The sequence below is a fragment of the Dicentrarchus labrax genome, unplaced genomic scaffold, assembly GCF_905237075.1.
Source record: "Dicentrarchus labrax unplaced genomic scaffold, dlabrax2021, whole genome shotgun sequence".
NCBI classification, from domain to species: Eukaryota; Metazoa; Chordata; class Actinopteri; family Moronidae; genus Dicentrarchus; species Dicentrarchus labrax.
The window spans coordinates 525,514-552,500 of NW_026136998.1; the positions used below are offsets into that span (position 1 = coordinate 525,514).

Below are 26,987 nucleotides of genomic sequence, written 5' to 3' on the forward strand. Positions count from 1 at the left end.
TTGACATAATGTAAACGTGTCATATTCAGCCTGTGTAAGGTGTGCATACATACATACTGTAATATATATACACACAATAGATATAATATGTACACATATATATATATACACAAGATATGATATATAGCATATGCATAATAGATACTTGACTATACAAGAAGATATACATACAAAAATAAATATCAGCAGTAATTCACAGACTCTCTTCCAGTCGTATTAATTACAACATTTATAAAGGCCACAAAGCTCAGAGCAACTTAAAAAATATTCTTTGAGAATGTAAAATATACCTTAATTTAAAGTTTATAATGAAAATGAAATAATACATAATAATACAGTCGCAGTGTCCGCTCTGCTCCAGCAGGGGGCAGTAGTGTACAAACATTACCCAGAGCGCGGTGGCTGATGGGAGAACAGAGGCAGCCACTATCCAGCTGCAGCCCCGGGGCGGAAGCCGGAGCCTGCAGGAGCTGAGTTCCTCCAGCAGGGGGCAGTAGTGCAGCACCGAGGATGCAGGCTGCCGTTAGAGGGACAGAAGAAGAAGAACAGAGGAGGTCTGTGTGCATGTAGAGAATCAGTGAGAATCACTTTTTATCAAACTGATCAATAATTGATTCAGACACAAAGTAAAGTTCCTGCAGCTTCCGGTTCAATAACCGCTGGAGAGCGGAGCTGGTTGACCGCGGGGAGACACACAGTCTCTGCGGGAGGAGATGTACCGTGGTCGGCCTCCGCCGAGAGGAGGCCACCCGCCGCCTCCGAGGCCTTACCCGGCACAGGGTTACAGAGACGACCGGAGCCGGCCCAGGCCTCCGTACCACCCCGGATACCACGACCATGCTCACCCGGACCCGTACCGCCGCTCCCCACCGCGCAGGAGGTACCCTTCCCCCGGGTCAGGAAGCCACCGAGGCGGGGAGTACTGGTCCGGTGGTCCGCCGAGAGAGGTCAGTGAGTCCGGATCAAAACAGGTTTTAATTCAGCTGAGAAACAAACTGGGAGAGTTCATGTTGCTGCATTCTGGTGGCTGTATTCAGTAGTTTGTTTATAGCACCTTTACACCAAACTCCATTCAAAAACCTGCTGATTTACCACAGGCTGCTCTGTCCACTGTGTTTATAGCACCTTTACACCAAACTCCATTCAAAAACCTGCTGATTTACCACATACTGCCTGTCCACTGTGTTTATAGCACCTTTACACCAAACTCCATTCAAAAACCTGCTGATTTACCACATACTGCCTGTCCACTGTGTTTATAGCACCTTTACACCAAACTCCATTCAAAAACCTGCTAATTTACCACATACTGCCTGTCCACTGTGTTTATAGCACCTTTACACCAAACTCCATTCAAAAACCTGCTAATTTACCACAGGCTGCTCTGTCTGCTGTGTTTATACTGGGTGCTGTGGTTGTAGAGGTTGGAGGTACTGGGAGCTGTGGTTGAGGAGATTGGAGGTACTGGGTGATGATGGCTTAAAGCTTCCCTCTCATCCTCTTCTCAATAACAGCCTCCTCACTGTATTGGAACGCACCCCAGCTGTGTGCAGAGTTGAATGCTGCCGTCTCTATAAACGTGTCTGATTGATGTGTGAATGACTGTTTCACTAACCTTTTGTCATATTTGTTGCAGAGTTCTCCGTCACCTCGTGGGCCGATTCCCCTGGACCGCAACCTGGTCATCACTGTCGGCAACAAGCTGACTGGACCACCTGGGTCTGCCCCCTCACGCCACCATGACCGGTACTCCTGAACAAACAATTATTGATTGATTGATTAGAAATGTCAAACCGCTGTAAAGAACTATGGAGTTCTTTTAGTGCCAAATTAGAACCTGAATCTTTTGGTTCAGGCAGCTTAAAGCTTCTCTCTAAGCGCCAGATAATGATTGACAGTGACTCTGATGATCAATATGTCGATCAGCTCCTCTCTGCTGTCATCAGGATTTTCAGAAAATGTTTAAGAGACATTAAAGTCAATAGAAGTGTGATAGGCTCTAAAATCCAGTCCACTAAAAGCCTCTGTTTCCCTACAGAGACTACCCTCCTCGACCTGAGTACGAGCGGAGCCGAAGTCCGGACCGCAGCCGGGCCAAGAGTCGGGGGCGGAGCAAGAGCCGGCCCCGCAGCCAGAGCCGCAGTCCGGACCGCAGCCGGGCCAAGAGCCGGGGGCGGAGCAAGAGCCGGCCCCGCAGCCAGAGCCGCAGTCCGGACCGCAGCCGGGCCAAGAGTCGGGGCGGAGCAAGAGCCGGCCCCGCAGCCAGAGCCGCAGTCCAGGCCGGAGCCGGGCCAAGAGCCGGGGGCGGAGCAAGAGTCGCCCCCGCAGCCAGAGCCGCAGCCCGGACTGCAGCCAGGCCAAGAGCAAGAGTCGCCCCCACAACAGGTCTTCGTCCAGGTCCAGATCGAGGTCCAGGTCCATAGGGCGGAGCAGAGGACGCAGCTACAGCAAAGCAGCAAGCCGCGGTCGCAGCAGGAGCCGGCACAGGAGTCGCAGTCGCAGCGTGAGCAGCAGCTCGAGCAGCGGAGACGATGGCAGCGAGAAATCCAGAAAAGAGTTCAAAGAGCTGCAGACGGCTCGCCGCAGGAAGGAGCTGGAGGAGATGCTGAGCCTGCCAACCAAATCCATCCTGAAGAAACGCAACGACTCGGAGGACTCGCCATCGCTCAGGGTAAGACGCCGACAACCGGCCGACAGAAGGCTGCTTTCTTCAACAAATAACTTTATTCAACAATATAAAATATTCTTCAATATGTTCAATAATTTAACAGAAACATTGTCATTAGAACTGTAATCTTTATATACCGGAAAGAAACTGCTTTCATATCAGACGACAAATACGCTGATACCGATATATCTGTGATCAATATCACAGGCAGATATATCGGTCAGGCTCTGATTTCAGTTACTACCTATCTGTGCTACAGAGGCGTCACTCAGTCTGTTTCTGTGTTTCAGAGCTCAGACTCTCCCAGAGGTCTGGAAGCCTCCAACATCTGTCGAGTAGCCGACCAGCTGCTGCTGGCTGTTAAAGGCACGGAGCCCCACAGGGTCGCCTCCATGCTGGCAGAGCTGCGCTCCGATCCACGCATGGCTCAACGCGCCGGTCTGGACGCCGAGATCAAAGAGATCCTCAACCTGCTGGGGGTTCAGGCGGCGGGGGTCGAGGCTCAGGAGAAGGCCGCGGACGACATCGACGACGAGGAGAAGTTCCTGTACGGAGACTCGGAGGAGCCCAAACCTCCGCCGGTCTCCGAGCCGGTCCAACACCACGTTCTGGATCTGTACGGAGACGTGACTGAGGAGGCGCTGTACGGAGACTACCCCCCGCAGAAACCCGTCACCACTCAGACGTACGGCCTTCCACCGGAGGCCTCTTCTCACCTTCAGGTCCCTCCCACCATCGGGGAGGTGGACGTGAGGTACGCAAGCCGGCCCGCCATCAGCCCCGACCGGCACATCACAGTCCAGGTGTCGAACCCCGCCTACCCACCGGGAATGGAGCCGCTGGAGGAGAGCGAGCGGCAGGCGCTTGAGGAGTACGAGAAGATCCAGGACCTGCTGAAGACCATCGGCCTGGACTTGGGTGTGGCCGACATCAGCAAGATGGCCGCCAGGACCAAAGAGAGGCTCCACGGGAACAAGCCTCCCCCGAAGACGCCCACACGCCGCAGACGTTACTCCTCCGGCAGTTCGGACGGCAGCCGCCGCAGCCAAGGCCGGAGGAGGCGGAGCCACAGCAGCAGCCCCAGCAGCAGCAGCAGTGGGAGTCGCAGCCGTGGGCGGGGGGGCAGCTGGAGCAGCGACGACAGCCACAGGAAGAGCTTGGCTCCGCCCACAACTCACAGAGACGTGAAAGAGCCGAAGGTCGAGCGGAGCGACGCAGCACCCACGCCGCCTCCACAAAAGCTTCCTGACCCCAAAACTCTCCCCCCTCCTCACCCCGGGGTGCCCATACCCAACTACCCCCCCCCACAGGTCCACGGAATGATGCCCCCTAACTTTCCCCCGCCGCATTACGGCCAGTACGGGAACTATCTTCCTTACATGCACCAGCAGTGGCCGCCCATGTACCCGCCCCCCAACATGACACTGCCCCCCCAGACCCGCCCAGACGAGTTCCCCCCCACTCTGCCCTATAAACAGGCCTTGAACAGAGTGGCCCCTGAGCCGGGGGCCAAAGGTCAGTGTGATCAGAGATTATTAAGGAATATTCCAACTCTTATAAGCTTCTGTTAAATAATGAGCAGCAGATTTGAGAAGAACTCTTCTAGTTATAACTCTGAGTTTCCTAAAGATGGCCGTCTGATACGATTCCTCTGATTATACAATGTTTGTTTGGATGCAGTTGGGTCAGTAAATGTCCGTCCTGCTGCTTGTTGTGTCCTCAGCTTTGGTGAAGAGTTGTGTTCAGGACGCTGAGAAGGGAAAAGTCAGCAGCCACGACAGAAGAGTGTCTGAGGAGCAGAACAACGAGAGCCAGAAACAAAAGGTCTGACCTTCATTTGTCACCTTTGGTCAGGAATTCAACAGCGATTCACACCGATAACGACTGCAGGTAGAACAGGTGTCCTCAGGTGAGCTGAACCTGACTGTGTGCTTGTTCTGCTGAGTTCAGGTTCTGGAGGAGAGAGAGAAGCTGAAGCAGGAGAGAGAGACCAGGATGAAGAAAAAAGAATATCTGATGAAGGAGCTGGAGAGACTCCGGAAGCAACAAGGTGAGTTCACACAGAGACGCCACGTTGCTCGAGCCTCGTTCGCACTAGATCACAAGATGTTTCACAAGGAGTAAGTTACTTATATATGAATCAAATTGACAGTACAGATCTTTAACCTGTATCTACAGCACTGACCTATGCCCTGTATCTACAGCTCTGCCCTGTATCTACAGCACTGGCCGCCGCCCTGTATCTGCAGCACTGCCCTATGCCCTGTTAAATATCTGCACACACACATGATGCAGTGAATTAATTATTTTCAGGCGAGCTCCTGAGGAAGAAGAGGCGGGAGAAGGGGGGCCACAAAGACCCTCTGCTGCAGGAGATCAGCCACCTGCAGGAGGAGGTCATGACTCAGATCTCCAACCTGCGCAAAGAGCACGAGGCTGCCGAGAAGAAACGCAGCGAGATCGACAAGGTGGCGCTCATCCTCGGTCTGAGCCCTTCCGACCGGCCCCGCGGGACCAGTAGGCCGGCCGAGGTCCAGGAGGCCGAACCGCCGCCGCCAGAGAAGAAACGGGAGGCAGAGAGAAGTCCTGAACGACGGCAGGCAGCCAGCAACTCCATTATAAAGGTACAAACACCTGCAGAGGAGGTAAAACTGGAAGTATTACTGAAAGATCATAGCTAGGGCTCAGGACTTTTATTGATCTAAAAACGGAAATTCTCAGTAAAATGTATGTGGAATACTGTAAACATAACTCGTTTCATATTTCTCTCAGATATAATTTCTGATGAAAACAGAAGATTAAATGTGTCCACAGTCCTGAGCAGACGGACCAACGTCTGCATTCACTCAACTGTAATGAAGCTTATTTGTGATCCAAACTACTTTTATTATATTTTACTTGTTAGTTTATGTTTTTGCCGCTTTGTTGGCTCAGAATCTGGAGGGGTAATTACCTGTATTGTAATGTGACAACTGGTAAATTCACAAGAATGAACTGTAATGTTTCCACTAATGCGTTCCTTTCACATTAAAAGCCTCACTTAAAGGCTTTTAATGTGAAACATCTGTGCAGGAAGTGACCCGGCCTCTATTTGAGACCTTTCTGTGGCTCATTCGCTGCATCAGACTTTAAATGTTTTTATTCTTTCTACTGAACGTTTGGATTTGAATCACAACTCGAGCCGATATCGGCCTGTTGCAGACATATTGCTGTTTATGTTATTCACAACGTCTGTTATTCAGTATTTAATGCAGAAAACTGTTTGTGGTAATATTTTATATTGGTGTCAGTGCACAGTTTGTCCATCACACGGTGCTATGGTTTACAATACTGTGGCAGCAGCACAGAGAGAACAGAAAGAAGAAGAAGAAGTTAAATAGTTAAAAATAAAGTTATTTGTTTAAGGAAGCAGCTTTCTGAGGACCACAATCCACATAGAAAAGCTCCATTTTCATTCAAATATTCACTATATCAGCCGCCACATCGCTAATCGGTGAATAGAGAGTGTAAAGTCGGTATCGGTCGGGCTCCAACAACCACCTGACCTCCGTGCAACAGGAGCCTTTATCTGCAGATTAGTAAACATAAATGAGTGTTCAGCTCAGAGAGGAATCGGATGTCTTAAATCTAATAAATGTGAGCTTGAACTGAGATAGTTGTGTAATCAGAAGTTAAAGCTTAAAGTTGTCTCTTTTTACATGATAGAAAGTTTACTGGGAACTTTGTAAAGTTGTAAACTTTTAAATCTGAACGGTATCATCTGCGCTTTATTAAAAGAAACAAAACGTACGTTTGTCTCTTCTGCGACTGATGGAACTTAAAAGAGTTAGAAGTTACTGTCGGTATAAAAGCGACTTTGGGATTCTCGTAAAATACTTGTTGATTAACGTCTTGGAGGCTGGAATTCAACGAAGGTAAGAAACTTTTTTCTTTAAGTTTTAAAGATGAGACTGGAATGTTTTTGTCTGAGTGAATCCTGTACACTGCCACCCGCCATGTTGACTCTCCTCCATCTTTGTTTCTTAGCAGACCTCAGCGTTGCCGCCGTCCTTGAGAGCATCCCAGGACGAGCCGCCCGTCAGCGCCCGGCTCCGCCTCCGGCCCCGCCCACAGACCCATTTGAATACTATGATGCAGGAAACCACTGGTGCAAAAACTGTAACGTCACCTCTGGTTCCATGTTTGATTTTTTCACACACTTGCACAGCAAATCACATCGAAAGGTTTGTGACAGCTTTTGTCTTTTATTTTGAAAATATAGTGTGTTTTTGCTTTGGAGGGAGGTTTGATATTCACACCTGTACAGTCCTTATGTGTTTGTTCCTTTAGATTGAATTCATTATTTTTTTCCACAGACTCTGGACCCGTACGACCGGCCCTGGGCTTCCACTCCCACCAAAACCGCCAAGAACACGCGGGCAGAAGAGAAGCTGACAAAACCCGCCAAAGGTACTTGTACTGCACATTCATCAAGTCGTCATTAAGGCTGCTTTTTTCCTAATGACCCCGGTGTCCTAGTCCCTGAATGTTGTTAGCCATCTTCTGCTTCCAGGTGGAGCTCAGTGTGGATCTCTGCTGCAGTTTCTGTGTCTCTTAATGAAAACAGTGCTAACGAAGTGACAAAGACTCACTGAAGCACAGAGGAGACTCCTGTCCACACCTCTGATGTCAATTCATTCCTTTGTCATATTTCATCCTCAAACGAAGGCGGCTGTAAATGTAAGCTGCTGCAGTAACCTTTGGAAAAGTGCTTCAACTTCCCATCACAGCTGTGTTAGTCTGTCCTAATTGTACTCTGTTTCCTGCAGTCACCCTGATATCACTGAGCAGTTAGCACTCTTCCCCTGGTCACTGCTCTGAAATAAGACCACTGATTTGTACACCATCTACTTGTTCAGTCTTTTATTATGAAATGTTCCCTCTCCTGGCCTGACAGGTTCTGGAAATGGACGCGTCCATCAGGTAAACATGATTGACAGTTGATTTTATCTCCAGCTGTGGGTTTAAAATGTGCTGCGTGTGTTTTTGCTGCAGGTTCAGAGTTCTTGCTGCCTGTCAGAGGATTCTTCTGCCTGCTGTGTAAAGAGTTTTATGGAGACGCCATCTGTGCAGAAGAGCACGTCACCACACACACTCACAATGAGAAATACAAGGTATTTAACCGTGGGAGTGGAGAATCACCACATACGCACAAACGGAGATAGTGGAGAAGCTGCCAGACAACCTTTTATTATAAAACAGGGAAACTGTGGCCAATAAAGTTCTCTTGTAGTTTTACAGGCCTTTTCCTCTACAGGAACTTATTGAAATGTTATTGATCATTTATCCGTTGGCTCTGGTTGAGCTTTTGTTTCCAGTGCTGTCTATTTCCATTAAACTAACTCTGTATGACTGCAGTTATTGTGTGAGGGTTATAAACACAGTGAATGGACAATATAATACTATATCCATTAACTCTGACTCTTTGGTTTTCTGGCACTTCTGTGTATATATTTTATACGAGTTTCTGCAGAGTTCATAAGAAAAAAGATCACTTTATTGTTACAAAGGTGGTGGAGGAACAAAAGGACAAACTGGGATGCTTTTAAGGCTTACTTTAGTTAATGATAATGTCCTCCTCAGCCGAGGAAAAAAAAAAAATCTTTACAAGAGTTTGAAGGTACATTGTCCGAATTTAAACAAGATTACAAAGAGGGTCAGTCAATTATTTTATAGCACATAAACCGGAGGGGCCAGACTAAGAACAATTCACAGACCCTGTATGAATTGGCCAGGACCCCCTCATGGAGCCAGACCTGGGTGGGAAACTTGTGGGTGAGCGTCTGTTGGCTGGTTCTTGACCCATGGAGCTAGAACCACAAAAGAACCACATGAAGCCGCTGCCCTCTGGGTCCACATCCCGCATAGATAGGGGTCAGGGTTGGGCAAAAGCAGGGAGAAATTTCTAGAACATGGTCTGATGCCACTGATCGCTGCCACTTCAAATATGACAGAATCGTTACCATGTAAGAATGAGATCACATAGAGAAAGAAATTCTAAATTCCCACATGACATGAAAGCAGCATTATCCAACGTAGATTGGATTGAATTTCATTGAAATAATTCCAGTACCTGGCAGGTTCTGGTTAAAATTAGGAGTATTAAGTGCATGTGAATGTTCCAGTTGGATCCGATGAGGTTCATACCACATACAGGACATGTTTCAGTTACTCTATCACATTTGATGATCTGGTTACAAGATTGGAAGTGTTTGTATTTCACTCATCTTGTCTTTCGCTTCCTTTACCAGAAACAAATGTACGAGAATCCCTTGTATGAACAGAGGAGGAACCTGGACCGCCAGGCAGGACTGGCCTCAGAGACAAGTGGAAAGAAACGGAAACATGAGGACGACGAGAAAGGAAACAAAGACAAGGAGGAAAAGTCCAAACCCAAAAAGGAGAAAAGGGACAAGGAGAAAAAGAAGGAAGAGGATGACACTATTCAAAAGGAGGAGAAATCTAAAGTTAAAAAGGAGGAGGAGAAGCCGAAGCTGAGCAAGAAAGAGGAGGATTTTAAAGATGCCAAAAGCCTGGAAGAAGAGCGGCCTTCCTATACCAAAAAGATGAGGATGAAAAGTCTAAATACAGCAAGAAGGATGATAAATACCGGGTCAGCAGAGAGGAAGAGGAGAGGGGTAAATACAGCCGAAGAGAAGAAGAATATCGGTACCGCTATCGCAGAGATGAAAACGACAAATATGACGATCGTCCCAAATATGGGCCGAGAGAAGACGAGGACAAGTATAAATATTGTAAATATTCAGATTTCAGGCCCAAATATGACAGAGAGAGAGAAGGGAAACCTAATGCTGAGAAGGAAGCTTTTAAAAAGCTTGAGCCGGGAAAACCAGCAGTGAAACCAGCAGGGAAACCAGAAGTCAGCAAGCCAGAACCTCTGCCAAAGCCCTACGACCCGCCTAAAATCTTCTCTGGACCCAGTCCAGCCATGAGGGCAAAGCTACGCAAGCAGAGCCTTGAAGCCAGCAAACCAGCACTGGTGGCCCCGACCCCTTCATTCGGAAAGTTCATGTGGAAAAAGAGGGAGAACATTCTGGCAAAGGAGGCAGAGAAAGTGGCCGCCGAGTTCATCAAGGATGACGAAGCGGCTGCGAAGCAGAATCCAGTCTTGGTAGAGGACTGTTTTGCAAAATCCCTGGCTGTTGCTAAGGAGATTGCCCAGAAGCTGGGGGACCAGCCAAGCCAGGTTCCTCCCTGGGTATCCAACAGCGCCAACCGGGGAAGGATCCGACCAAACCTCCCTGCACCCGCTGCAGTCCTGAGGAAAACAGCCATGATGGGTAAACCTGCACCTCTGAACACCTTCCTCTCTATCAGACCCCAAAACACTAGTTTACAAGGGTATCCAAAAGATGGACCACCAGTTGGTGGACCTGGGCCAATCGAAGTTGTGACTGCACCGGGGGTTGCTAGACAAGAGCCATTTGAGGTTAATTCTGTGCCACCAGTTTCTGAACCTGCAGTGTTTGAGGGAAAACCTGCGCCACCAGTTTCTAAACCTGCGGTGTTTGAGGGAAAACTTGCGCCATCAGTTTCTGGACCTGCGTCGTTTGAGGTTAATTCTACGCCCCCAGTTTCTAAACCTGCATTGTTTGAGGTTAATTCTGCACCCCCAGTTTCTAAACCTGCATCATTTGAGGTTAATTCTGCACCCCCAGTTTCTAAACCTGCATCGTTTGAGGTTAATTCTGCGCCACCAGTTTCTAAACCTGCATCGTTTGAGGTTAATTCTGCGCCACCAGTTTCTAAGGCTGCTCCATCTGTGGTTAAATCTGCACAACCAACAATGATTAAGATAGTATCTGATGTCGCAGCTCCCGGCGTCCCAGAAAGTGAGCAAACACGTACTGTATTTGTTAAGCCTCCTCCTTTCATGACTAAGAGCAACGGAGCTCAGAAGTCTGAGAAACTGAAGAGTAACCTGGCTGCAGCCAAAGCCCAGGACTTATTTGACATATTCTACAGCAGCGCTGGCCAATCGGGCTCCTCCTCCATCACCAAACCAGCAACAGACACTGGAAGTGACAGGAGTAGCAACAATAAAAGTCAACTTTTACCTACCCTGCAAGCACAAAAACAGCAACCTCAGCGTCCTACCCAGTCCCAACCTCCAACTGTGGTCTGTTTGTCTCCCCAACCAGGCTCAGACAGTTCCCCAAGTCCCCAAAACCAGCCAGAATCAGACATTCAGATTGCATCCGTTTGGTCTTTGCAGTCTACCCCAATTCCAACATCTGAGGTGGCTTCATCCAAAACTTCACAAACATCCCAACCAAAACTGAATCCACCAGCCCAGTCCGAGGCTCAGAGTCTACCCCAAAAACAATCATCAGCTCCTAAATCTGAGTCCCAACTCACCCCACCAACTGAGCCTGATGAGCCGCAACCAAAACCTCAAACTCTGTCCCAGCCCAAACTGACTCCTCAAATCCAAACAGAACCACAATCTCAATCCCAACCAGACCAGGACACCCCGTCCCATCCAGAGACCCATCCTGATGCAGCTCTAGAACCTGAACCCAAACCAAGCCCCAAAGCTAGAGGCAAGGCAGCAAAGAGAGCCCCCCCTGCCCCCCGCCCTGTCCGACAAACTAGATATCAGACCCGGCGGCAGCAGCAGAGCCAGTCCGAGCCAGAGCCTGAGCCGGCTTCAGGAGATTCTGACTCGGCAGCGTCAGACCTAAAAGGGCTGGACACATCAGATCTGGGCTCTGGATTGCATCTGGAGGAGGGGGCACCCAGCGAGGGGGACCCTCAGATGATGGAGATTACCCCAGAAAACCTGGGTCTCCCCTCCGACATGACCTCTCTGGACTTTGATTACAATTTTAACTTTGAGTAGGAGTTGACCTGACTGTGTGACGGGAATCTGGGCAGGGGGTTCTTTAAAACCTCTCATACGTCCAGTTTGATCAGAAGATCGTCAGCCGCAGTCTGTGATCAATAAATTACTGGACTTAAGACCCTCATCTGTTTAAAGGACCAGTTTAACGTTGAATGAAACCATCTTGTTCTCCTTCTTCTCCAGAGTCTGATGTTTCAGATATCGACTTCATTCCTGTGTATCCAGTGCAGACATGGATCCAGGACGTCTCTAGTCCTGGATGGCACATAATCCTATACTGTTACTGATCACAAAAATCCTCTAAAGGACAAAAACCAACAATGACTTTATGAGTATTTAGTAAAAGGTTTATGCCTTTGTGTCGTAGACCTCCATTGTTAACCAGATGCTACTTGTCAGTAGGATACATTCAGTGTTTGAGTCTGCACATGGGATCTGATGTTAAACATCCATATCTTTTTCTAGTCTCTGGACGACAACAGGGCTCTGTGGTACAGAGTTATAAGCTACTTCATGTGGCCATAAGATCTGGGTCTGGTTTTCATGGTTTGGGAGAGGCCCCCTTGGTTCAGTGGGGTCCCCCAAAGGGTTACAAGTTTATTTTAAGAGGTTGTAATGGTGTGTTCCCACCAAACGCAACACAAATTGTCCCCTTGTGTTACTCACAGGATCGGTTGGGAAGAGAGAGTGAAGATAAATTGAATCCCCACAGTTTGAGTAATAAACAGTGTAAACCGATCAGATCAGGATCCGGTGGGACTCTGGCTGTTTATGGGCTCTCTCCTGCAGAGCTCCCCGGGCGCCAGCAGCTGTCTGTGGGCAGCAGCAGCTCCGTCTCTCCCTCCTCCTCCACACAGACTGCAAACACCCCGACATACGACACAATGAGCCCCTCTAAGTTAATATTGTTCACTTGAATGGGGCGAATGTTGCGTGTGCTCCCCATTCGCTTCTGTGCATTGACTCTGTTTGTAATCTACTCCAATAATGTGATTTGCGTTTGGTGGGAACACACTATAATACAATTAACATAAAACTTTATTTTCTTATTTCAGAAGATCCTCTTATGAATAACTGGATAATATTTCCTCTTCTTGCCTCTAAAATGAGTAAAATAATCAGCGTCTGCTAGCAGCCCACTGACATACAGAATCACTGCCTCATTTTAAGGAGGTAAAAAAAGGTTGAAATTCTTCTGCTGTCCACATACTTTTGGTCACGTAGTGTATCTCAGACTCTACAGACGATACTTGTTAGCGGGATGAATCCATCGTTCTGATATCCACCTTCTCATCGGACTGTGTGGAAGACGGCAGCAGAGAGTTCCTAAAATGTCTAACTGTTCCTTTAAAGACGAGCGCTGAGTGTTTGTCACACGTTCAGATATAAAATCTCTCCTCGTTCTTTCTCCTCCGGCAGGTAAAGTACCGGACTCCCTTTGTTCGTTTCCTTCTTTTCTACTGGAGGTCAGACTCACGGGTCAGTCAGTGTTTCCTCTCTGATGGATGACGAGGTGTTTTTCACTGTTCAGCTGGTGAAATCAAAGCGGCAGCACGGACCAAAATCAGCTCTGTTAGTTTGAAAGCTGCAGTTCACTTATTCACTGAAGGTCCAGGAGCTGATTGTGTGAAAGAGCGTCAGGTTTTTGTCCTGCGTTGTGTTTGAAGCACTGATCCGTGGTCAGTGTCACTGTGTGTGAATCGAAACAAACTTGTCTTGTAAAGTGAGTTTTAATAAAAGTTAGTGAGGAAACAAACAGCTGCTGTGTGCTGTGTTTCTTCCACCCCGAAGTCACTGCAGGGTTAATGTATGGAGCTGAGAGCGCCATCAGTGCAGCTGTTTCTGGAAAGAAAACACACATTTGGTGTCTTTTTCTTCAGAATCTCAACCAAACAAACTTGACTAACTTTTTCATTATTGAACGTCACAAGGAAACTGAGTTTGTGTTGAAAAGACAAACGAATCACTTAATCTCCACCTGATTAACAGTCAAAGATAATTAGACACTTGTCCTTGTCCTGCCGTCTGTCTCTAAGGATCAGACAAGTAGAGTTGGGACCGACACAACTCCCATATTGGATACCGATCCACATACTGGTCCAGAGTCTGGTGGTTTAATCAATGTGTAATAATAATCTCACAATGAATCACAATCAGTGACTTCAGATTCGAACCCTGGGCCACTGCATCAAGGACTCGGGACTCCAGCTCTACCAACTGAGCTAACCCGCGCCGCTTAATGATGCTAATTGTCCAACATATGCAGGTTAGCATCAGTCAGTGTAACAGCTGGAGACCCAGACTGAACAGTTCTAACAGGAAGCAGTTGTGGTCCAGTGGGGAAATATTGACTGTAAATAGATAATAAGATTTTGGCAGCTACACAAACATATTTATGGTGTATATTTACTATTTGGGGTATTATTAGGTCATTTAAAGCATTAGTTCACCCAAATTACTAAAATGACTTTTCCATCCAGATAATCGCTTTGGTAATTATTTAGTTTCACTGGATTCAAACTAATTTCTCATTTTAAATCCGTCTTTAATTCAGAGAAATAAGATTAAAAACAATTTAAAAGCCCTTTGGATCAGTTTAATTATCATTAGTTTTCCTTTTGAAATGAGCAGTTCATCTGGGAACAAGGGCAACGGTTAACGGGACGTAAAGCGACCTGTTAACCGGCTTATTTGATGTCCTGATAAATTACAATACTCAACAATACAATACTACTTATTTTTTTTGTTCTCCCATTTATAAAAAGGTAGTTTGAGTTTTCTCATTTCCAAACTGTGCTGCCGGTAACGTCCACTGACCCTGAATCAAACCTTCATTCTGGATTAAAGACAACTGACAGACATTTAAAATAAAATGTTTTATTAGAGCATGAAAGCAGAGTCGTCCTGCAGCAGAAAAAGCTTTTATTTAGTTTGCTGGCTGAAGTCGCTCGACGACAGCAAAGAAACCAGAAAGAACATTATAGAACGTCAACATTATGAATATAGGATCTCTCAAAATTACAGCAAAACAGGGAGTCGGAATATCAGATATCCTAAACCCAAAACCTCATCCTAACGCGCCCTTTGTAAAGACAGGAAACGGAGCAGGCGACAGTCTTTGCTCAGCAAATGATGCAACAGTGAGCCAATAATCGATCGATCAGTTATTGCAGTGATACTTACAGACATCCTACAGACATCTGCTCAGGGTTTAAAAACCCTCAGACTCTCTTCAGATGCACAGAAACATCCAACTCTACAAACGTGTAAAAAAAACTGTTGTGATCTGAAACAGTTACAGAGGAAGTGACGTGTTTCTAATCTTCTCTACTTTAATCTCAAACGAAGGCAACATCCATCAGCGAAACAAATCAAGGCAGAACGCGTGACGAGAAACAATAAATCAACAGATGAATGTGGACTAAGTCTCCGGATTACTAATCCCTTTTTTTCTGGTTTTTACTCGTCACAAAGCAGGAGCAGGAAACAAACATTTTGTTCTGTGAAGATCACAAACTAACAGACTTCCTCTGGAAAGATCCTTCATCGCTGTCGGACAGAAAGTGACACCAAAACCACCGAGATCCAGAACCAGGTGGTTCGGTACGGAAGACGCCACGGGCCACGACGAAGAGAAAAAAAAGATGAAAGTCATAAAATCATCAGAGAAAGAAAAAGTATAATGTCCGACTTAATTAAAATCTAATAAACTGGTTTCAAACTGTATTTTCACTTCAGCTTCAGCCCAGAATCAAACTGGTTTTTAACTTTTGGACTGGGTTTCCACTGGTTTCAGATTGTTCAACTTTAGACTGAAGACACCTTGTTTCAGACTGGTTTCCAATTGGGTTTGAACTGGTTTTATACTTTTTAATAAAATTAGTAGTTTTAGGTGCTTTCAGACCAGTTTCAGAACAGTTTCAGACTAGTGAGTAAAAACACCACATCATTTTTTTCTCTCTGAACTGAAATGCTGAAATATTTTTCCTTCACGTGACCCCCGTCGTCTTCCATACATTGATTTATGAAAACACAGAAGGTAAAATACAATAAGTGGAAAAGCGAGTGCAGCTGTGGGAAGGGGGGGGTGGGTGTTCAGGTGAAGGAGGACGTCCCTCTGATCGTCTCCCGTCTTTCCTGGTGTTTTCAGGTGGCGGCGGATGGTCATGAGGAGGGGGCGGGGCCGTGGCGGGGCCCAACTCGTCCTCTCTCTCTTCCTTCGACTGAGACGTTTGTTTTTCCGTCCGGTTCAGTCGAAGGGGCTGAAGTCCCTCTCCAAGTTCTCGGACTCGTCGTCGTCGGAGAAGAAGTCGTCCTCGTCGATGTCATCCTCGTCGTAGTCCTCGTGCCACTCAGGGACGTACTCTTCATCGTACTCGTCGTCCTCGTCCTCCGCCTCCTCGGCGCCCTCCTCACCCGTGTTGTTGTTGTTATCAGAGTCTCCGGAGTCAGACGCTCGTTCCGACTTTGACCTGAATGAAAAACAAAAACACCAGAGCTCAGTCTTTACTTTTCATTCTTTAATTTTGCTTTTTCACATTTTCATGGAAATCATCAAATTAGGGACCAAATGAAAATACATTTGTCTTCAGTTGCAGCCTACGGAGTTCCTAAAGGGACATAACTCCAATAAACTCTCGTCTCCAGGTGTTCCAGGACTGAAAACTACCCTCTAATCTCTGAACCCTGAAATGATTGAATAAGTATTTCCCTCTGAGATGTAGTGCAGTACAAGTACTCACACTTTGTTGGCGTCTGTGTTGTTGGACAGGTTGGAGGCCTGAGTGGATTCTGGTTCCTGACTGCTCTTGGACTGATAACCCACCCTAAAGTCCTGGATCAGACACAGACACAGCAAACTGTCAGCGATACCGTTTGTGTTCGGTATTAAGTTGGTCCTCCTTGTGGCCCCTCTGAGGCCCCTCATCAGGCCGTATAATTAAAGCTGTCACTCAAAGCGGCCACGCCCTTAATTCTGCATAGAGTTCTTCCCTAATATCATTTAAAGGAGGAAATTAACTCTAGAGACCAAAAGACCATAAACATGTTTATTCTGCAGTTTAATATGGAGCCTCCAGTGGACATTAGAGGAACTGCAGCTTCTGCTAGCGGTGGCTTTTACCTGGGTGGAGTGCTGCAGGATGGCCAGCAGGCGCTCCTGGATGCGTCGGATCAGTTCCAGTCCGGTGTTCAGATGTTCTGGTTTCAGCAGCCGGACACACGAGGCCAGATCAGTGCACTGCAGCAGAGTCTCCTCTGAGGACAACAACACCAGTCAACACCAGTCAACACCAGTAACCACCAGTAACCACCAGTCTACACCAGTCTACACCAGTCTACACCAGTCAACACCAGTCAACACCAGTCAACACCAGTCAAACACCAGTAACCACCAGTCAACACCATAACCACCAGTAACGACCAGTAACCACCAGTCAACACCAGTCAACACCAGTCAACACCAGTCAAACACCAGTAACCACCAGTCAACACCAGTCAACACCAGTCAACACCAGTCAAACACCAGTAACCACCAGTCACCACCAGTCAACACCAGTCAACACCAGTCAACACCAGTCAAACACCAGTAACCACCAGTCAACACCAGGCAACACCAGGCAACACCAGTCAACACCAGTCAACACCAGTAACCACCAGTCAACACCAGTCAACACCAGTCAACACCAGTCAACACCAGTCAAACACCAGTAACCACCAGTCACCACCAGTCAACACCAGTCAACACCAGTCAAACACCAGTAACCACCAGTCAACACCAGGCAACACCAGGCAACACCAGTCAACACCAGTCAAACACCAGTAACCACCAGTCAACACCAGGCAACACCAGGCAACACCAGTAACCGGGGTCAGACCCGGTCCAGCTGCACAGGCTCACCCAGCAGGATCTGCAGGGCGTTGGTGTGCAGGTCCAGAGCCTCCGTCTGCTGCTCCATCACATCCATCTTCTCCGTCTCCTGGTTGTAGTAGCTGTACACACAGGAGTAGGCCAGCACCTGCAGACAGAGACACAGTGAACACAATGCCTGACAGCAGAGGGTGGGCTCACTCTGAAGAGGAAGAGGATGATGGTGAGGTTACCTTACGAGCCTGGGCGAGGACTTTACAGGCGTCGATGACGAAGGTTAAAGATTTCATCTGCAGAGCTTCATTAATGGAAGACACTTTGTTCTCCAGGTTGACGGCGAAATCCTGCAGCAGAGAGTAAAAAGACGGAGAGACGCCCTCCACTTACTCATTAGTTCATATAACATAACACAACATAACATAATATAACATGATATAATATAACATAACACAACATAACATAATATAATATGATGTAATATAACTTATTATAATATGATATAATATAATGTAACATAATATAATATAACATGATATAATATAATATAACATAACATAACATGATATAACACAACATAACATAATATAACATGATATAATATAACGTAATATAGTATAATATGATATAATATAACGTAATATAATATGATATAATATAATGTAACATAATATAATATAACATAACATAACATAATATAACATCATACAATATAATAGAAAGCACTGATGCCAACAGGTTTGACTGTAACAGTGTGTAGAGCTGTTTACGGTGAAGCTGCTGTACGATGAAGCAGCTGTCAGTAACCCTACCTTGGCCTGGTGGTGGAAGGTGCATCTCTCATTATAATCCTGGAACTTCTTCTCCTGCCGTGCTGCTTTACTGACCTGCAACAACAGCACTGATTAAACCTCTGAATGACACAGTGACACAGTGTGAGACACAGTGAGACAGTGAGAGAGACAGTGTGAGACAGTGAGAGACAGTGTGAGAGACAGTGAGACAGTGAGAGAGACAGTGAGACAGTGTGAGAGAGACAGTGAGAGACAGTGTGAGAGACAGTGAGAGAGACAGTGTGAGAGACAGCGTGAGAGACAGTGAGAGACACAGTGAGACAGTGAGAGACACAGTGAGAGACAGTGAGAGAGACAGTGTGAGACAGTGAGAGACACAGTGAGAGACACAGTGAGACAGTGAGAGACACAGTGAGACAGTGTGAGAGACAGTGAGAGAGACAGTGTGAGACAGTGTGAGACAGTGAGAGACACAGTGAGAGACACAGTGAGAGACAGTGTGAGAGACAGTGAGAGACACAGTGAGAGACACAGTGAGACAGTGAGAGACAGTGTGAGACACAGTGAGAGAGACAGTGTGAGACAGTGAGAGACACAGTGAGAGACACAGTGAGACAGTGTGAGACACAGTGTGAGAGACAGTGTGAGACAGTGAGAGACAGTGAGACAGTGAGAGAGACAGTGTGAGACACAGTGTGAGACACAGTGAGAGACACAGTGAGAGACAGTGTGAGAGACAGTGAGACAGTGAGAGAGACAGTGTGAGACACAGTGTGAGACACAGTGAGAGACACAGTGAGAGACAGTGTGAGAGACAGTGTGAGAGACAGTGAGAGAGACAGTGAGAGAGACAGTGAGAGAGACAGTGTGAGACAGTGTGAGAGAGTGTGAGACAGTGAGAGACACAGTTACACTCTCTGATTGGATGAACCAACCATGGCGGAGCAGTTGTAGTAATCTTTGTGTGTCGGCTTCCAGGGTTTCAGACACCGCCAGCAGAAACCGTGGTTACACTTGGCACAGGTCATACTGAGGAGAGAGGAAACATCCTTCATCATCATCATCATCATCATCATCATCATCATCATCATCATCATCAGTGCTGTGAGCAGACGTACTGCAGACAGCCCTCATTCTTCTCAATCTGAGCCTGGCAGCTGGGGCAGCGTTTGGAGATGAGCTTGGCGAGGTGTTTGCTCTGAGCCTCCATACTCATCCCTTCATAGTACCCTCCGTCATCCATCCACTGGGACATGTGGCTGCAGCTGGCCGGGTAGTGGGCCTGCAGGGGGAGACGGTGTCAGTTCATCCAATACACCAACTTCAGACACACAGCTCAGACTCTAAGTTCAACCATTAAAGATTCTATACGTCATTAAACTGCAGCTAACAGTGCCACCAGTGGCCGTTCAGTGAACTGCATCCTGGCATCGGCCAACAGTGACAAACACTGAACACTGTAAAATAACTGACAATCATTATAGAATAACACACACACACACACTGACTGACTGACACACAGACACACACACACTCACTGACTCACACACTCACACACACACTCACTGACTCACACACTCACACACACTGACTCACACACACACACTCACTGACTCACACACACACACACACACACACACACACACACACACACACACACACACACACACACACTGACACACACACACACACTCACTGACTCACACACACACACTCACTGACTCACACTCACACACACACAGACTCATGATGATGTATTGATTAATTGGTGTGTGTGTTGTGACCTCTGACCTCTGGGAAGTTGCAGCTGAAGCAGGAGGACCAGCAGCACTTGGAGCAGGTCCCCATGCTGCCCATGTTCTCCTTACAGAGGATCTGATCGCAGCCCTGAGGGTTGGTGCACCACGTCAGGTTGGAGCAGCACTCCACGTAGCCTCTGAGCAAGGCATTCTCATACTGCCAGAGAGGAGCAGCGTGTCAAACAACAGCGACAGAAACACAGTGGGAGGTTGTCGTGGTGACGGGAGGGTGGCGTTACCTTGGCGATGGTGTCCTTGTCGGTGAGGATGCTGAGAAAGAACAGGGAGGTGGGCTGAGCCTGGCAGTCTGTGATTGGACAGTTACAATTCATCACCAGGTTCTGCTCGATCCTCGCCGTCAGGTACTCCTGCCAGCACGACTGCACCACAAACACAGGGGAACAGGGTCAGGACCAGAACAACACCGGACCACCATCGCATTCTAGAGTGAGAGAGAGTCTGACCTGGCAGCAGTAGTGCATGCAGCTCAGCGATGGGACCGGTTCCGTAGCGGCGGTGCGGGGGCCCAGGCAGACGGGGCAGGTGGAGGCGGGGCTCGGGGGCGGCTGAGGGTTTCGGAACTTGAGGCCGGCGGCCATGATGAGGGTGTCGGGGTCGTCGGTGTATCGCTGCACCAGCAGGTCCACGTTCCACTTACAGTGAACCAGGAGGTGCTCAGCCCGGTCCAGGTCCAGACTCAGAGTCCCGGACACCTGAGGGGACAGGGAGGGACTAGATCACCTGTCTGACACCTGAACACACCTGATACCTGATACAGGTTAAAGACCCAAAACTGAACAAGACTACAAACCATGAGTCTCTTGGACTGTTTGTCTCAGAGGTCTTACAGATTACGGTATATTCAGCCAATAAGATCGCTCACCTGTTGGACGGTCCTCTGCATCAGCTGACGAACCTCCTCCTGTGTCATCGTCCGACCCATCGAGAACAGGACCGCGTCCAGGACGCCGTCCTCGAACTGCCGCGGCGCCGACATCAGACTGCAACACAAAGACGTTGACAGAGAGCGGTAACTGACGACACTGCTGTCAGCGAACTCTTCTTCTCTGGTTTTATTGAATCAATGTTACAGATGAAATAAGAAGGTAAATTCAACGCTGACGACTGAAGCTTGAATCATTATGAACTGTGAACTGTGAATCAACTCCCACTGAAGCAGTTCAACTGGACAAAGTGCCGTTTAAAAAGAAGCAATAATTGTGGAGTTGGACTAAATTTGAATCCGTTTCATGCAGGAACAAGAAGAACGGACAGATGGTAAGAAACAGGGTTCCCACGTCTTCTTAAACATCAAATTCATGGACTTTTCAAAGACTATCCAGGTCCTATTACCTCAAATTCAAGGACCCAACACAGATCCAGGTTAATAACAACAGCGACATGAATGCAGGTGGTCAACTACAGCGGGACGCTGCACTGATTAACATTACATTACAAATATATTATTATTAATATATTCTAAAAAACTTTCAAGGACCCTGGAGAACCCAACAGGTCTCGTTGAGGTTATTCTGCCTAAAAGTTAAACTTAAGTAAATCACAATGTTTTCCACTGAAATGAAGTATAATATATATATATATATATATATATATATATATATATATATATATATATATATATATATATATATATATATTTATATTTATTTATTACATTCTGTGTGTAAAGCTACAGACTCACATGGTGTCTCTCTCTGCCTGTGTTCTGTCACCTCGCAGTGAATTCAGGATTTCCACCAAACTAGAGTTGGTGATTGTTTTAAGAGAGAGAGATGGTTTTAATTACTTTGATTCTGTTTAATTGATTCTCTGCGAGGTAAAATCACTGGTTTTGTGAATGGAGGCTCGAGTGCGACCTCTAGTGGAGGTGAAGGTCACATTAAAACTGATCTGGACACTAAATGATTCAATTCAGTTTTATTTGTATAGCACCAATTCATAACAAAAGTTATCTCAGGACACTTTTCAAATAGAGCAGGTCTAGACTGAACTCTTTATAACATAACAATGATGTTAAAAATAAAAATGAGCTGAAATGTTTTAATGTTTGTTGTGAATATTTTACATATTATTAAAATGATTGCTCTAGTTTGTTTTTCATTATTGTCATATTGATAGAACAGTAACTCAGCATTAGTTAATATTAAATATAAATACACTTATTACTAGTTTACTAGTCTGTGTACAAAGTGATGAAGAGAAAATGTCCTGTGATCAATATTAAAGTTTATTTGGTTTGAATTTAAAGTTTTGCTGCTTTATGAATCTTAAAGATAAATTATGCTCAGAAATCAATCAAATCAAATGAATGATAATTATTATAAAATAAGGCAACAGGCAGGATTCAAAGTTTAAATCTCTTCTTTATTTTCTTTTAGTAGAAAATTAAACATTTACATTTTGGCGGTTTTGGAGGAATCACAGAATCATTAAGTGACTGTTGGGTTTGTTTGTAACGATGAGGAAGGAAACAGGACAGTGTGGATTCATCTCTGCTCTCACACAACATAAAACTACTGACTGGATCAGGAGCTGAACCAGGGTCAGGAGCTGAACCAGAATCAGGAGCTGAACCAGGATCAGGAGCTGAACCAGGATCAGGAGCTGAACCAGAATCAGGAGCTGAACTAGAATCAGGAGCTGAACCAGAATCAGGACCTGAACCAGAATCAGGACCTGAACCAGAAGGAACTGAACCAGAATCAGGAACTGAACCAGAAGGAACTGAACCAGAATCAGGACCTGAACCAGGATCAGGACCTGAACCAGGATCAGGACCTGAACCAGGATCAGGAACTGAACCAGAATCAGGAACTGAACCAGAATCAGGAGCTGAACCAGAATCAGGAGCTGAACCAGAATCAGCGAGCTCAAACAGTCCTTTTAAAACACAACAAAGGGTGGATGTGAGGGTGAAGATGATGAAGACTGCTGTCTGAAGAACTACATTAAATTACAGACAGACAGAGGGAACCCTGTGTAAGGTCAGAGGTCGCGCTCACACCTGATGTCGGCCACGCTGTCGGCGGCGTCCTTCCTGATCTCGGTCCGGCTGAAGGAGAACTGGGCCTGGCCTTTCTGCGGCGTGGACGGGTCCTCCGGCAGGAACTCCACGATGTGCGGGTTGTCCTCGTTGCGGCGGACGCAGCCTTTGTTGATGACGTGCATGATGCAGGAGAGCACGTCGCTGGTGCTGCAGCTGAAGCGAGACGCTTCATGTTTCTGACACGAGTCCAGGACCTGGAGGGGACCAACAACATCCTGATGATTAACCTTAACAGGCAACATGTCCTGAGGGTGGCGCTAGAGGACAGATTGATTCTGAGCCTCAGTAATGTGCAACATTTGAAACTACAGTTCCCATGATGCTTTGGAGGCTGTAAAGTGAGTCAACTGTGGGCTAAAGATGAACATTGAACTAGCGCAACCTTGGTTACAATAGCTAACGTTTGATCGGTTACGTGCTGATACTAACTTATGTATTCTGATTCTAACCCAACAATAAATGAAGCTAACGGCTGCGTCCCTCGTGGCGTAGCAACATCACTGTGATGGTGCTAGCGCTGCAGTTAGCTGCTAGGATTCATGGAGGTTAATTCTGATCCAAGATGTCTGTCAGAAACATTAGAAGAAGCTCTGCGTGACCTCTGACCTTGAAGACCAGGTTGTCGATGTGCATCTCCTTCTCCTGCTTCATGATATGGACGATCAGACAGTAGATGTAGTTCCTCTTCCTCTCCAGCGTGCCGGCGGCGTCCTCGTCCACGTTCAGGTATGTCTGCTTGGGCAGCAGCTGGACGGAGGCGGGGACACCCTCCTGGCTACGGGACGCCACCTGCTGGTTCAGCTGCAACACACCTGAGGGCGGAGAGGGAGGGGTGAGCCTGAGAGGAGGAGGAGGATGAAGGGCGGCTGTGTGTGTGTGCGTGTGCGTGTCTGACCCTGGATGGGCTCGTTGGGCTGGCTGCAGATCAGCGGTCCTCCCTCGCTGATAAGCGGCAGCAGAGCATGAAGCAGGACGGCAGCTGAGAGGCCGGTCGCCTGCAGCAGAGCGTCAACTCGAACCTCCTGCAGAGAGAGCGGACTGTCAGTGAACGCATCAGGGGAACACAGAGAGAGAGCGGACTGTCAGTGAACGCATCAGAGGAACACAGAGAGAGCGGACCGTCAGTGAACGCATCAGGGGAACACAGAGAGAGAGCGGACCGTCAGTGAACGCATCAGAGGAACATCAGAGGAACACAGAGCGGACCGTCAGTGAACGCATCAGAGGAACACAGAGGAGCGGACCGTCAGTGAACGCATCAGAGGAACACAGAGGGAGTGAGCTCAGAGGAAGGGCGGACCGTCAGTGAACGCATCAGGGGAACACAGAGAGAGAGCGGACCGTCAGTGAACGCATCAGGGGAACACAGAGAGAGCGGACCGTCAGTGAACGCATCAGAGGAACACAGAGAAGCGGGCGTCGTGAACGCATCAGGGGAACACCGAGAGAGCGGACCGTCAGTGAACGCATCAGGGGAACACAGAGAGAGAGCGGGCCGTCAGTGAACGCATCAGGGGAACACAGAGAGAGAGTGGACCGTCAGTGAACGCATCAGAGGAACACAGAGAGAGAGCGGGCCGTCAGTGAACGCATCAGAGGAACACAGAGAGAGCGGGCCGTCAGTGAACGCATCAGGGGAACACCGAGAGAGCGGACCGTCAGTGAACGCATCAGAGGAACACAGAGAGAGAGTGGACCGTCAGTGAACGCATCAGAGGAACACAGAGAGAGAGCGGATCAGAGGTAACTGTCAGTGAAGTTAGCGTAGTCCTGATAAACCAAACTCCATTCAGAAAAACAAGCGTTTTAAAAGTTGTTTGTATGGATTCAGACTTTTTACAAATCTTCATTATGATGTCGTTACTTCAGCATCATTTTAATCCGTTTATTGACATTAAATCAGTAAAATGTGAGTATTTTGGGCGTGTGTGTGTTACCTCCTGGCTGTTGAACTGCAGCAGGATGAACATCTGCAGTGTCGACACATGAAGCGTCCAACAGCCGAACTGCAGCTCAGCGTGACCGAGCCACGTCCACTGCAGCCGGCGAGGCTTTGAGTGATTGAGACCGTACATGTACTGACCTGGTGGACACACACACACACACACACACACACACACACACACACACACACACACACACACACACACACACACACACACACACACACACAGTTAAAGAGGAAACAACCCCCAACCCCACTTTATCCAGCTGCTCTAATGGATAATGGCCAACGAGGTCCCCATTACTGCCTGATACTGTTTTTCAATCAAAATTTAAAGTTTAAAGTTTTTCACAAACCATAATTCTGTTTCCCTGGTAACACCTGAGGGTCTGACTAATACCTGGAGAAACAATTACCATCCTATAATATTCTAATGCAATGAAAACATTCACTGCTCCAGTAAATAGGACGAACCTAAGATATAACTTTGCAACAGGAGATATTTCTAGTTCCCTACGTTACTCACTGTGTGTGTAGAACTGGGTGAACTGGTTCAGGTAGGAGCAGAGTTCAGCTGGAAAATGTTTGGTAGGTTCGTCCAGGAAGCAGAGCGAGGAGACGGCCCAGCAGCGCGGAGACAGAACCAGAACCTGAACCTCCGCCTCCTCCTCTGACTCCGCCCACTCCTCCTCCATCATCTACAGCAACAACCAAAGGACAAACTGCATCAAACTCAAACCTTTAAAGCTTCAGGTTAAAGATTTAAAGCTATCCTTCCATTTTCCTTCTGTTCTCAGCACTCAGAATTCATTTGTTTCTGAGGCTTTAAAACCTCCATTAAAGCAGCTTTAATCTATATTATATTATATTATATTATATTATATTATATTATATACAAACAGCAAATAGCTCCTCACTAGTTAAAGCGGAGACACAGAGAAGCTAACTTTCTCTCCCTGTGTCCTAGAATCAGTTTAAACCTGGAGCAGGTCTGGAGGGTTATTGCGGACCTGGTCGTGCTCCTGCAGGCAGCGGTCCAGCTGCTGCAGGCGGTACAGGTGAAACTCCTGCTGCAGCTCGGCCGACTCGCTCAGGTTCTTCAACATCTGCTGAGGGAAGCGACTCGGGAAGCAGCTGCCGATCTGATCGATCACGGCGGTCTCCAACCACACGTTCCCCTGAGCCAGCAGTCGGTCGCCCAGGTAGTACCTGCAGAGAGACAGAGACGTTCAGAGCCTGCAGAGAGGGACGGTCTGGGTGTCAGCGGCGGCGACGCTGTGGCGTTCTCACCTGTAGAAGTGTTCAAAGGTGTTTGCGAGCTCCAGGCCAGATAGGAAGAGCATCGGCTCCAGAAACTGCTGCAGCCGCTCCAGAGTCTCCACACTGCCACACGCCACCCCGCTGGCCTGGATCATCTGATCGATGTACTGAGCGAAACGCTCGCTCACCTGAATGATGACATCACACACAGAACAGGTCAGCTCCACCTGAGCAAGAGCCACTGACGGAACAATGTCTGTTAATCTGACCGTTATTTACTCCAAACAGCATTATGTAACTCCGTTTCCATGGTAACACCTGAGAGTCTGACTAATACCTGGAATAATACCATCCAATAATGTTCTAAAGCAATGGAAACGTTGTTCACTGCTCCAGTAAATAGGACGAACCTTAGAAACGACTTGGCGGGAGAGATTTCTCTTAACACTCTGCTTTATTTTCTCGATGAATCGTTAAATAAAATGTCAGAAAACGTCTTTAAACCAGAATGAAATCATCTGACCCGAGCCTCCGCTTAAAATAAATAAAATAATAAATAATTGGAGTAGATTATTACAAGTTAAACTATATTGTGCATCAAATATAGTACAAATTAATAAGAGAACAAATAAATAACAAATTCACCCATTAATTACAGTTTAATGCATTATTAATAAAAATAT

At 47.1% G+C, this 26,987-nt stretch overlaps 2 protein-coding genes across 8 annotated transcripts in view; one reads left to right on the forward strand and one right to left on the reverse strand.

The window, feature by feature from the left end:
• The first annotated feature begins 479 nt into the window (after window positions 1-479).
• Window positions 480-13,331, forward strand: LOC127361247 (zinc finger protein 318-like). Its single transcript, XM_051395746.1, is given in 13 exon segments — window positions 480-947; window positions 1,637-1,746; window positions 2,039-2,238; window positions 2,241-2,671; window positions 2,959-4,183; window positions 4,392-4,492; window positions 4,619-4,718; window positions 4,982-5,292; window positions 6,724-6,891; window positions 7,024-7,117; window positions 7,703-7,821; window positions 8,959-9,255; window positions 9,258-13,331. Coding segments are annotated over 13 exon segments (5,703 nt in total). The 5' UTR covers window positions 480-713; the 3' UTR covers window positions 11,571-13,331.
• A 1,103-nt stretch (window positions 13,332-14,434) lies between these two features.
• LOC127361208 (cullin-9) overlaps window positions 14,435-26,987 on the reverse strand; it is a 32,494-nt gene continuing 19,941 nt past the window's right edge. For 3 of the 7 annotated variants that reach the window (XM_051395625.1, XM_051395624.1, XM_051395623.1), the window contains 19 exons: window positions 26,335-26,492; window positions 26,055-26,253; window positions 25,571-25,742; window positions 25,037-25,182; window positions 23,995-24,121; window positions 23,706-23,911; window positions 23,058-23,293; window positions 20,916-21,033; window positions 20,497-20,745; window positions 20,272-20,412; window positions 20,025-20,189; window positions 19,352-19,515; window positions 19,169-19,262; window positions 18,252-18,326; window positions 17,676-17,786; window positions 17,473-17,590; window positions 16,696-16,829; window positions 16,316-16,407; window positions 14,435-16,045 (listed from right to left, as the gene is read on the reverse strand). In XM_051395625.1, coding sequence (XP_051251585.1) covers window positions 15,823-16,045; window positions 16,316-16,407; window positions 16,696-16,829; window positions 17,473-17,590; window positions 17,676-17,786; window positions 18,252-18,326; window positions 19,169-19,262; window positions 19,352-19,515; window positions 20,025-20,189; window positions 20,272-20,412; window positions 20,497-20,745; window positions 20,916-21,033; window positions 23,058-23,293; window positions 23,706-23,911; window positions 23,995-24,121; window positions 25,037-25,182; window positions 25,571-25,742; window positions 26,055-26,253; window positions 26,335-26,492 — 2,928 coding nt within the window. In that variant the 3' untranslated portion in view covers window positions 14,435-15,822. Of the gene's footprint in view, window positions 16,046-16,315; window positions 16,408-16,695; window positions 17,364-17,404; window positions 17,591-17,675; window positions 17,787-18,251; window positions 18,327-19,168; window positions 19,263-19,351; window positions 19,516-20,024; window positions 20,190-20,271; window positions 20,413-20,496; window positions 20,746-20,915; window positions 21,034-23,057; window positions 23,294-23,705; window positions 23,912-23,994; window positions 24,122-25,036; window positions 25,183-25,570; window positions 25,743-26,054; window positions 26,254-26,334; window positions 26,493-26,987 lie in introns of those variants that run through there. The other 4 variants (XM_051395626.1, XM_051395630.1, XM_051395628.1 and 1 more) reach the window with 4 other exon arrangements.